The 12463-nt window shown below is 39.3% G+C and overlaps 1 protein-coding gene across 3 annotated transcripts in view; it reads left to right on the plus strand.

Moving 5' to 3' along the window:
• Nucleotides 1–12463, plus strand: part of mew (multiple edematous wings) — a 288348-nt gene that overhangs the window by 221992 nt on the left and 53893 nt on the right. For all 3 annotated transcript variants that reach the window (XM_067146993.2, XM_067146995.2, XM_068227565.1), the window contains 3 exons: nt 1649–1905; nt 6184–6409; nt 11434–11665. In XM_067146993.2, coding sequence (XP_067003094.1) covers nt 1649–1905; nt 6184–6409; nt 11434–11665 — 715 coding nt within the window. The remainder of the gene's footprint in view (nt 1–1648; nt 1906–6183; nt 6410–11433; nt 11666–12463) is intronic.

Genomic DNA, 12463 nt, shown 5'->3' on the forward strand with positions numbered 1-12463 from the left:
AACAAGAAATCACAAACTACAAATAGAAAAAAATGATCAAAATATAAGAAATTTTGGTTAATTTGTGACCTTTTTCTCTGCTGTGATTCATGTAGTGACTCCTGTTGCACAAGCCAGTGTAGTTAGAGTATGACACAAATAACTTCATGAAAATGAGTTTAAATATTAGACGTGCATATAAATTGACTAACATTCTGATTAGTACATTAGTACATAGTCTTCTATTTGGGCCAATACAATAATTCTCTTCCTCTAAAGTCTTGCCTTTTAAAAAAATGTTTTCTGGAGAAGACTGTCAGTAAGCACATATATTTACCTTACCTGACCTCATCATTGAAGCCAGGCATGCACACTGTATCATTAACTGCATTCATTTTTAACAGAAGGAGAAGTGACTTACTGTGTAAGCACGCACGGATAGAGTAATAAAAGAGAGACATGGCTGCAGTCTTCGTTAGTGGAGGATAAAATAAGAAAACTCCACTGTCACTTTCAGTACAAAGACAAATATTCACTAGCAAATGATATCGAGCCATCCTTAATTCGCTTCAAGAGCCCATCTAGCATTGAACATCAACCCCTTCCAGCTGTATATCCCCTTGAGATAGTGTCTAATTTTCTTCTTGCCAGTCAGTCTGACCCCAAACTCCTGGGCTTTCTTTCTACCCCACATAACCTGACAAAACACGAATTCCATGCTCTTAGAATACTACAGAACCCAGACATAGGATTGTGTACGCCGTCATGAGCCGCTTAGACTGTGACCACTAGGCCCTACAACAACTCTCTGACAAAACTAAATATGTCTCCCTCAACCAGGGTTCCACCGTTAGGCGATGTTAGACAGTGTTACAGTCTAGTTATCAATAGATCACATTATTTCAAAGATAATATTCTGCTTGACCAGTGAAAATCATTTAGTGATTGAAAAAAAAAAAAAAGAGAAAAATGAGTGCTTGTCAAGTTGTAGAGTTATAAGGAATGTCGAGTTAGCGGGATTCTACTGTACCTGTCTTTCAAAATTGTTACATTGAAGCCTTATCAGTTCTCTGTGAAATTTGACTGAAGCCTGCTCAAAATTTATAGAAATGGGGATTGTAAAAATGTATTCAGGCATTATTTCTTCGATATTTCTGAAGCACTATCAATTTTTTTAAGGACTTTATGGGAAATATCAGTGTTACAGTCGAACAACACACATGGTTTTAAAGACAAGTATTCTGCTAAATCTTTCTCCTGTAATTGATTGTCGAACAATGAATATTTCATCTTAAAGGCACAAACTCTATCTCACACAGCACCAATCAACACACATTTGCCTTGTAAAGGAATATTTTGAATAATTCAAATGGTTTGCAGAGACAGAAAGTAGTGGGGGGTCAAACCTAGGCAAATACAGGGCTGTATCAGGGCTCCGTAGCCCTTAAATGCATAGTTGGAATGACCTGGTCTACTCAGTCCACTCTACAAGCCCTAGGAATTTCCAGACCTCCTGTATATTCTGTATGTCACAGCAATTTCACTGGCAGCCCATAATTTCTTTGCGGTTACAAGCTCGCATTCACAAATGTGCATGCATGCATACAATAGGTACAAAATTTTATAAAGAGAACTTCCCGTATTAAAAGTGTGTATTTGTTTTTAACAGGTTTTGCATTCCGAGGATCTCCCAGCCTCGAGTGGTGGTGTTCGCACTTTTGGATATTCCTTAAGTGGTGGTTTGGATCTGGATAGGAATGGCTATCCTGATTTGTTGGTGGGTGCCTATGAGGAGGATGCTGTGGTCCTCTTGCGTTCTCGACCTATCATCGGGATTGTCACTAGCGTCAGACCACAAGAAAACCTGATAAACATTGATCCTACGAAGCGTGGCTGCAGGCGTTATCCTCAGTCGGGTTTAACCTGGTAAGACTAGTCTATCCACATTGATATTTCTATGAATTTGATTATTTAATTATCTGAATTATTTTAATCGCAAGAGTGCAAATGTTGATTATATCAATGTTAAGAAACATCAGGAAACCACCACCTTGTTCACGTGCTGGACAGTGTGTCCGAGACGTGAAGCCAGGCCAGATTGCCTCCAAACACAAATTATGTGACACCCATAATGGAAAGGACTTTATGCCAATTCTGGATATTCTTGGGCCCATCTGTACTGCACTGTATGATGTCTAGATTTGAGAGTTGGGCTTTTCCATAGGGTTCCTCCAAACTGAAATTCAAAGAATGGTCTTCGACTGCAGGCGTATCCTTTGAATGATCTGTGTGAGGCAAGTCATCAAATGTTTCTAGTCTTCCAGTACCTATTACCTCATTATGTTACCACTGTGTCATTTCACGCCCTTAAAATTCAGGGTTTTACCAGGCATAAGATGAAAAAGTAGCCCAGTTTTGTCTGCATAAAAGTATCATCAGGTCTATAGTCTTTCAAAATTGATGGAAGCCTTGTAGTTTTCCACGTTTCAATAGTTTCACGCTGTGTTGTGTCATTATCCAGGGCAGCAGCTGCACCTTGCACACATCTATAAATACAGTATAATAATATAAAGTCATGTTGATTTGTGAATCAATCCAGCCATAGGATCCTTTAAAATCATCAAGTCCTAATTTTGTGTAGATAATGCCAGATTAAAATATGCCAACAAAATTATTAATGGGGCTTATGGAAGAAAGAAAGTAGAACTGGCTGAGGCAGCAAAGAGGATGCATCTGGATGTGCTAGAAATAAGTGATATTCGGGTAAGGGGAGATAACGAGAAAGAGAGAGGAGATTATAAAGTGTACTTGACGGGTGTTAGAAAGGGAAGGGCAGAGTCCGGGGTAGGGATCTTTATCAGGAATACCATTGCACACAACATAGTTTCTGTTAGGCACGTAAATGAGCGAATCATGTGGGTAGATTTGTCAGTTGGAGGAATTAGGACTAGAATTGTGTCCGTGTATTCACCATGTGAGGATGCAGATGAGGATGAAGTTGACAAGTTTTATGAAGCATTGAGTGACGTTGTGGTCAGGGTCAACAGCAAGAATAGAATAATGCTAATGGGCGATTTCAATGCGAGAGTTGGGAATAGAACTGAAGGATACGAAAGGGTGATTGGTAAATGTGGGGAAGATATGGAAGCTAATGGGAATGGGAAGCGTTTGCTGGACTTCTGTGCTAGTATGGGTTTAGCTGTTACGAATACATTCTTCAAGCATAAGGCTATTCACCGCTACACATGGGAGGCTAGGGGTACCAGATCCATAATAGACTATATCTTAACAGACTTCGAATTCAGGAAATCTTTTAGGAATGTACAAGTTTTCCGGGGATTTTTCGATGATACAGACCATTATCTGATCTGTAGTGAACTAAGTATCTCTAGGCCTAGGGTAGAGAAAGTGAAATCTGTCTGCAAACGAATAAGGGTAGAAAATCTCCAGGACGAGGAAATTAGACAGAAGTTCATGGATATGATTAGTGAGAAGTTTTGAACAGTAGACAGTAAGCAGGTTCAGGATATAGAAAGTGAATGGGTGGCATACAGGGATGCTGTAGCAGAAACAGCAAGGGAATGCTTAGGAACAACTGTATGTAAAGATTGGGAAAAGGTGAACATCTTGGTGGAATGATGAAGTGAGAGCAGCTTGTAAATGTAAAAAGAAGGCTTATCAGAAATGGCTCCAAACAAGGGCCGAGGCAGACAGGGATTTGTACGTAGATGAAAGAAACAGAGCGAAACAAATAGTTGTTGAATACAAAAAGAAGTCATGGGAAGATTTTGGTAACAACCTGGAAATGCTAGGTCATGCAGCAGGGAAACCTTTCTGGACAGTAATAAAGAATCTTAGGAAGGGAGGGAAAAAGGAAATGAACAGTGTATTGAGTAATTCAGGTGATCTCATAATAGATCCCAGGGAATCACTGGAGAGATGGAGGGAATATTTTGAACATCTTCTCAATGTAAAAGGAAATCATCCTGGTGGTGTTGCGAACAGCCACGCTCATGAGGAGGAGGAAGATGATTTTGGTGAAATTATGCTTGAGGAAATGGAAAGGATGGTAAATAAACTTCATTGTCATAAAGCAGCAGGAATAGATGAAATTAGACCTGAAATGGTGAAGCATAGTGGGAAGGCAGGGATGAAATGGCTTCATAGAGTAGTCAAATTAGCATGGAGTGTTGGTAAGGTACCTTCAGATTGGACAAAAGCAGTAATTGCACCTATCTATAAGCAAGGGAACAGGAAGGATTGCAACAACTATCGAGGTATCTCATTGATTAGTATACCAGGCAAAGTATTCACTGGCATCTTAGAAGGGAGGGTGCGATCAGTTGTTGAGAGGAAGTTGGATGAAAACCAGTGTGGCTTCAGACCACAGAGAGGATGTCAGGAATGCGCCAGGTAATTGAAAAATGCCTAAGAGGAATAGGCAGTTGTGCTTATGTTTCATAGGTCTAGAGAAAGCATATGACAGGGTACTGAGGGAAAAGATGTTCACCGTACTGGGGGACTATGGAATTAAAGGTAGATTATTAAAATCAATCAAAGGCATTTATGTTGATAATTGGGCTTCAGTGAGAATTGATGGTAGAATGAGTTCTTGGTTCAGGGTACTTACAGGGGTTAGACAAGGCTGTAATCTTTCACCTTTGCTGTTCGTAGTTTACATGGATCATCTGCTGAAAGGTATAAAATGGCAGGGAGGGATTCAGTTAGGTGGAAATGTAGTTAGGTGGCCTATGCTGACGACTTGGTCTTAATGGCAGATTGTGCCGAAAGCCTGCAGTCTAATATCTTGGAACTTGAAAATAGGTGCAATGAGTATGGTATAAAAATTAGCCTCTCGAAGACTAAATCGATGTCAGTAGGTAAGAAATTCAACAGAATTGAATGTCAGATTGGTGATACAAAGCTAGAACAGGTCGATAATTTCAAGTATTTAGGTTGTGTGTTCTCCCAGGATGGTAATATAATAAGTGAGATAGAATCAAGGTGTAGTAAAGCTAATGGAGTGAGCTCGCAGTTGCGATCAGCAGTATTCTGTAAGAAGAAAGTCAGCTCCCAGACAAAACTATCTTTACATCGGTCCGTTTTCAGACCAACTTTGCCTTACGGGAGCGAAAGCTGGGTGGACTCGGGATATCTTATTCATAAGTTAGAAGTAACAGACATGAAAGTAGCAAGAATGATTGCTGGTACAAACAGGTGGAAACAATGGCAGGAGGGTACTCGGAATGAGGAGATAAAGGCTAATTTAGGAATGAACTCGATGGATGAAGCTGTACGCATAAACTGGCTTCGGTGGTGGGGTCATGTGAGGCGAATGGAGGAGGATAGGTTACCTAGGAGAATAATGGACTCTGTTATGGAGGGTAAGAGAAGTAGAGGTAGACCAAGACGACGATGGTTAGACTCAGTTTCTAACGATTTAAAGATAAGAGGTATAGAACTAAATGAGGCCACAACACTAGTTGCAAATCGAGGATTGTGGCAACGTTTAGTAAATTCACAGAGGCTTGCAGACTGAACGCTGAAAGGCATAACAGTCTATAATGATTATGTATGTATGTAAAATTATAAGGCAAGCAATCATCACTGAATGAATAGAAGTTGGTAAACTTTGATGAACAGAGTGAGTTGGTCGTGCGGTTACGGTTGCACAGGTGTGATCTTGCCTTTGAGAGATGGAGGGTTTGAATCCCATCATCGGCAGTACTGAAGATAGTTTTCCATGTTTTCCCCATTTTCACACCAGGCAAATGCTGGGCTGTACGTCAATTAAGGCTATGGCCACACCTTCCCCATCCTAACCTTTCCCATCCATACGTCATCAAAAATCTTCTATGTGTTAGTGTGATGTTAAACCATCCAATTAAGTCATCCATGTTCCGGAAAATAAGGGAACATTTTTCTGAAGTCCTCTTCATTTCACTTGTAATGTGATTTATTCACAGAAGTTGTTCCAGTTCCATAGTTGCTGGAGCTTTTCATCTTCCTTTCTTATAGTGAAAGTGGTGACTGTAGAAACATTTTTAAACAATTTCCTTAAAGACACTGTGCAGATCTTCTTTTCTGTCACTGGAGAGTTATACATTCCCATTGCTGTATTTGAGATCTATCTGTTGCTAAAATATAAGGAAAATTGAAACTGAGGTTGATGTGCAGAACGATTGAAAGAGATTTTTCTTCCAGTTTCACATTCAGTGCCTGCTGTTCCATTGAGTCCCTGGTGCGGCTGGAAGGTGGACGGGGAACAGAACTTTTGCTCAATTACAGCATTGAAGCTGAGACACGTACTTCGAGCCGAGTTTTCTTTGCGCCTTACTTTGAAACTCGTGCACACATCGTGCGTAAGGCAATTATGTTGGACACCAAGCTCAAGGGTGAACATTGTGAAGAGGAGGTGGTCTTTATTAAGGTAAGTGTTGTGCCATTATCACTGTACTGCTCACATACTTGTGCTTTACACTCTGGGAAATCTTGCGAATAAATAAGAGGCCTGTTCAGAAGTGAAGCTCATACTATAAGTCTAAGAAATGAATTCATTAGAGGGATTTTGCTGTCTAGGAAGTAAAATAACCAGTGACAGAAGATGCAACTAGGACATAAAATATAGGTTAGCATTAGCAAAGTAATCATTCATGAAATAGAAAAGTCTAGTCACCACAAACATACATGTCAGACTGTTGTTTCTGAAAGTATTTGTGTGGAACGTGGCACTACGTGGTAGTGAAACATGGACGATAACATGCTGCAGAAAGAAAGAGAATACATGCCTTTAAAATGTGTTATAACCGGCCAAGTTGGCTGTGTGGTTAGGGGCGCACAGCTCTGAGCTTGCATCCAAGAGATAGTGGGTTCGAACCCCACTGTCAGCAGCCTTGAATATGGATTTCCATGGTTTCCCACTTTCACACCAGGTAAATGCTGGGGCTGTACCTTAATAAAGCCACGGCCGCTTCCTTCCCACTCCTAGGCCTTTCCTATTCCATTGTTGCCACAAGACCTATCTGTGTCCGTGTGACGTAAAGCAAGTTGTAAATAAAATAAAATGTGTTATAGAAAAATGCTTAATGTTGCAAAACATAAAACTGAGATATCACTAAGAAAATGATAAAACCATTTATTTTGATCATAAAAGAATGTTCTGATAAGCAGTGTTCTGATATGTGGGAAAGAAATAGAAATTGTAAAACAGTTTAAATACCTTGGAGAAACTATAACGTACAATTTAAATGAAAAAATTTCTTGGACAGAGAGAATGAATAAATTATCCAGAGCCCAAAAAGTAATCAGAAATTCATACAATAAGAAATGTTTGTCAATAAATACAAAATTGAAACATTATAAGACTGTAGTCCAACCTGAAATAACTTATGGATGTGAAACATTATTTAAACTAAAGCAAAAGAATAACATAGACAAAATTTTAAAAATAGAAAGAAGAATAGTAAGAACGTGCATTAATAAGAAGTGCCAAAAAGAAGGAGAATGGCTTATCATCCCAAATTCAGCAGTATATCAGGAAATAGAACCTATAACGGATTTCATAAGAAAGAAGAGAATACCATTCTTTGGTCATCTGTTGAGAACACCTCAAAACAGGTTAATATGCAGAATTATGGAAAAGCTTTGGAAACAAAAGCAACAACCTGTCTGGATAAGAGAAATGAAAGAATTGGACATAACACTGGAAGATTTAAAGAATAAATGAAACAAAGTAAATAAATTGAAGAGTAGTAAAATTAGATTCCTACCAAAATGTGATAAATGAGAAACAACTAAAAGGGTATTTTCAGAAGAAGAACGACAACAAAGATCAGATAGAATGAAGAAATACTGGAAGAACAGAAAAGAAAAAAAAAAAACATAAAACATCATAGATGACCGGACAGAAATTGACTACTGTGGTCCAATGCAGCCGTAAAAGCACAATAATAATAAAAAAAGAGACACAAGCATGATACACCTCTGTGAAAACCACTCGACAGCACAGAACACACCTGCATTCACGGTTACATCATTTTTTTAAAACATAAACAAAAGAGCACTAACAAAACACTGCCAGCTGTAAGTTTGTCCATCACATCCTTTTACCGCTGAGGAAGGATATCGTGAACTAATCCACATATCTTGATTGGACGTTGACAACTCTATCAGAACGTGTGGTCTTCCGGAGTTGAACTTCAGTTCCAGTCAGCTTTTATGAACAACAGCTATTTTCCTATTCAAATCGGTCTTCAGGGGACAGGGAGTGCTGGTGGGTGTAGTCTCTGTATGGGTCTCAGAAGTTCTCCTTTCGACATAACAATTCTTGCAAGTTTTTAATGTCATCAGATCCAGGAAACTACTAGAAAATGTTCCTCAGGGGCCAGTCCATCCTCTTGGAGCCATCTGACCAGACTAGGACAATGTCACCTATCTTTAAGAAAGGAGATGATCAATGACTTGATTTACTAAGTCCCACTGGACTTCTCTTTTTTAATTCCATCCTTAGGTTCAGAAGATGATGATTTCATCAATTCAGGCTTCTAGCATCCAACACATCACTTTCTGGAACTCCGGAGTCCTTAATTTTTTTTGTGGGAGGCAGGCATGGGTGAGTGGACTTAACATCTTCACATCCATATGTAAGATATGTTAGTGGTCTTCAGTTAATGGTGGCTTCTACACTGCAGAGATGGTTAAGCATCTCTTGGCAAGTTAGACAAGCTTTACCCAAAACTCATTTCAGAAGCGGTTTGATTACATGTATTAACCTCTCCCAGAAATTTGCCCACCAAAGAGCATTACGGAGCTAAACATTTAAGTCACATGTTCTACTGAATTGTGTTTTGAAATAATTTCCCAGTCACCATTTGAGAGCGTTATCCACCCCCATGAAATTAGTACCATTGTCAGAGTAAATGACAGAGGTATGTCCTCTGCGAGCTAAAAAAGAAAACGCTGGGAAGCTTAAAGGAAAGCTGCAGTGGGGAGAGAAGTAATCATTTCCAGATGTATGGCACAATACACTGCACAGGTGAAAATCACAGTCCTTGCTTTATTTTCATCTCTCAGGAATAGAGTACCTGCCAAATTCATACCTATCACTTGGCTTGGTTTACCGTCTGCCAAAAGTCCCAGATACTCCTTCTCTTTTTATAATTCCATGTTCAGAAGATGATGTTATGTTAGTGTTCTTCAGTTAATGATGGCTTCTACACTGCAGAGATGGTTAAGCATCTCTTGGCAAGTTAGACAAGCTTTACCCAAAACTCATTTCAGTAGCAGTTTGATTACATGTATTATTCTCTCCCAGAAGTTTGCCCACCAGAAAGCATTACGGAGCTAAACATTCAAGTCACATGTTCCACTGAATTGTGTTTTGAAATATTTCCCATGTTTCCTGTATGCTGTTCAGGGGCAAAGGGACCAGAGCAACTTCAGCATGTTGTCCGTCAAGCCTCTGGCAAGTTGGACAAGCTTTACCCAAAACTCATTTCAGAAGCGGTTTGATTACATGTATTAACCTCTCCCAGAAATTTGCCCACCAAAGAGCATTAGGGAGCTAAACATTTAAGTCACATGTTCCACTGAATTGTGTTTTGAAATAATTTCCCAGTCACCATTTGAGAGCGTTATCCACCCCCAAGAAATTAGTACCATTGTCAGAGTAAATGACCTTATGGTTTCCCTAACTGCTCTTCTTCTTCCACCGATGATCCAGAAGTTTTGTCTTAGATGATTAAGAAGTTGTACTCCAATACTGCCGCAGCATTGGCAAGTTGACTGGCATCACAGAAAATATGGATTTACACAGGGTCACTTCTTCCAAACCAGTGAGAAATCGTGATATCCTTTATCTAGGCCAGAAACTCATCTTTGGACTTCTCATCAACTGTCCCATCCTATACGAGTCTTCTTCTTAATCAATAGTTTGGTACAAATGGTGATAGGATATTGGATCCAAAATTCTTTGTGCAGGTGACAAAATTGTTCTTTCTTATCACTTCTCCTACGTGAACATCATTCAACAAATACAAATTCAGAGTCAGTGTATTATCTTGTCGATCCCATGAGAGGTCCAAGAAGTAAGTTACATAATCTTTTATTAAAGTTCCATGCAGAGTAAAGTGAAGATGGATCGTTCCCATTCCTATCCACATAAAACATAAGGGAAAAGCATTGAAAAGTGGGAAAAAGCAGTTTATTCTTAACATTTTGAAGAAGTTTAGTGGCACAAATCCTGGTTGTACTCTTGAATGTGATTTAGTTTTTGCCTGGAGTTACTGGCATTTCCAGGACTAGTACTTATTGTGCTAGAAAGGACTTAAAGCCACAGGAACAATTGTTTCACCAAAGAGGGAATGCAATGAAGTGAAGTTATTGGAGAGGTATGATCTTTTTACAATGACACAGTTCAGCAAAAACTTTAAGAAGTTTCATTCAGAAATGAAGTGCCAGCAATCGACAGGATCTTACAGTCTTTGATCAGCAATGCAACACTTTATAGACTTTTAAAAATTTCTGATTTTGTGTGTGTATTATGTAGCCATTAATCACAGCTTATTGCAAAGGACTAAATACTGTAGTTTTGTGGGGAAGACTTTATTTGCATCAAATTAGAATGTTTTGGGAGATTTACATGATACCTTGGTATGATACCTGTTGAAAGTATGGAGTGGTACAATATCCATCAAATCTAGTAAGGATGCATTATTGAAGTGATTATCTAGCAGCTTAAGTAATCCTTTGGGGAAGGGGAAACATTTGATAATAACTTATATTGGCAGTGGGAAAGATTTTGTGGAAAGAGAGGGTTACTGTGTTTCCATGATAAACTATCATGAGGAAGTGAATGTGGGTGTATTTGCAGACAGTGTGTGAATGTTCTTTCTTGCCTTGAAGTCAGTGCAGTAATTGTTATGGACAATGTGTCTTACCATTCTGTTAGAATTGAGAAACCGATTGTGTTAGATACACATTCCTTGTGTTGTATCAATCTTCTGTGGTTTCCCCTTCCTGCCATTTATCAATTGCCACTGGAAGCTCAGGAAACTTAATCAATTTTGATTATTGAATTTGAATGAAGTCGAGCTGCAGATGAACTCGAAATGCACCCGTTTGTGTATCCAATGAACTAATCTTGAGTATTTAAAAAATACTGTAAGCTAGTCCCACCACCTGTAGGAAGAGTAAATCAAGAACAGCTTTCCACTAGCCCCTGTCATTTCATCTTGGCAAGGGCTATTGAGTAATTGATTAAACATAAATAGATTCATAATTGCACCATGGCTGAAAGTCCTGAAAAAGGATTAAAGCTTGTCAAATGCATACAGAGCTTGAGATAATTAAAAAATTCCACCACAGCAACAACTGAAAAATAACAGGAAATATTAGGTAATCTGGTCTCTACTGTAATTTTTTAGTATTACAACCTGTTCACTCTATATGTTATAGGAAAACACAACGGATATCCAGTCTCCAATCAAGTTCCGTTTGACGTACAAGTTGGTCCAACGTGAACCTCGCCAGGTAAGGCCGGGAGAACCTCTGCCTTCTATAGACAACTTCCCCATCTTGAACCAGCAACAAGCAGCCAAGACATTTACTGCCACATTCCAGAAAGACTGTGTTACCGACATCTGTGAAAGTCGTCTCATTATAGATGCATTTGTGGACCTGCCTCGCGGTAAGTCAAAGCCACCAAATTATAATATCTATAGAAATTACTTATATTTCTGCACTTCAGATATTGCCTCACATCTCATTTTTATCTTGTATTAGATATACAAAATTTGAAAGTACGAAGACGGATCAAATATAAACGGGAATTTGAATGTACCGTTGCTGTTTGTAATATTCTGAGGCAGGGCTTTGCCAGGATGTTGGCGGAGGTTTCTGGAGAAGCGGTTTGTGTGCGCGAACGCCGGTGGAGAGCTGGGCTGCTTCAGTACTCCATAAGCAAGCAAGAGGTGCACACGTCTGTTGCGCAGTGCATTATAAAATTTCTCGCAATAGAGGGCACCAAACCTTCCGAAATTTTGAGGCGGCTCCGCGCACAGTTTGGGGAAGAAAACACTTATGCAGACTTGAGTATATGAGTGGGCTAAAAAATTTGTGGCACGAAGAAAAGCAGTGGAAAATGAACCTCATGAAAGAGACTGCAGACAAGCAGCACTGCACGTAACATTGTTGCCACTCGTGTCATTATTAGTGAAGATTGGTGAATAAATATTTCACAAATTGTTTTAACCATAGGAATAATTTACGGAAGTGTTCAAACCATCATCCATGATGACCTCCATTTCAGAAAATTGCCTGCCAGGTGGGTTCCTCGTCTCTTCAACCAGGAACAAAAAACTCTACACCAGGAAGTTTGTCAGAGACTCCTGTGTCGCTACGAGGAGGAAGGAGAGGATTTCTTGCGTCGTATTGTGACTTGTGATGAAACTTGGGTGCATCATTACACTCCAGAGTCAAAGCAAGC

The sequence above is a fragment of the Anabrus simplex genome, chromosome 5, assembly GCF_040414725.1.
Source record: "Anabrus simplex isolate iqAnaSimp1 chromosome 5, ASM4041472v1, whole genome shotgun sequence".
Classification (NCBI taxonomy): Eukaryota; Metazoa; Arthropoda; class Insecta; order Orthoptera; family Tettigoniidae; genus Anabrus; species Anabrus simplex.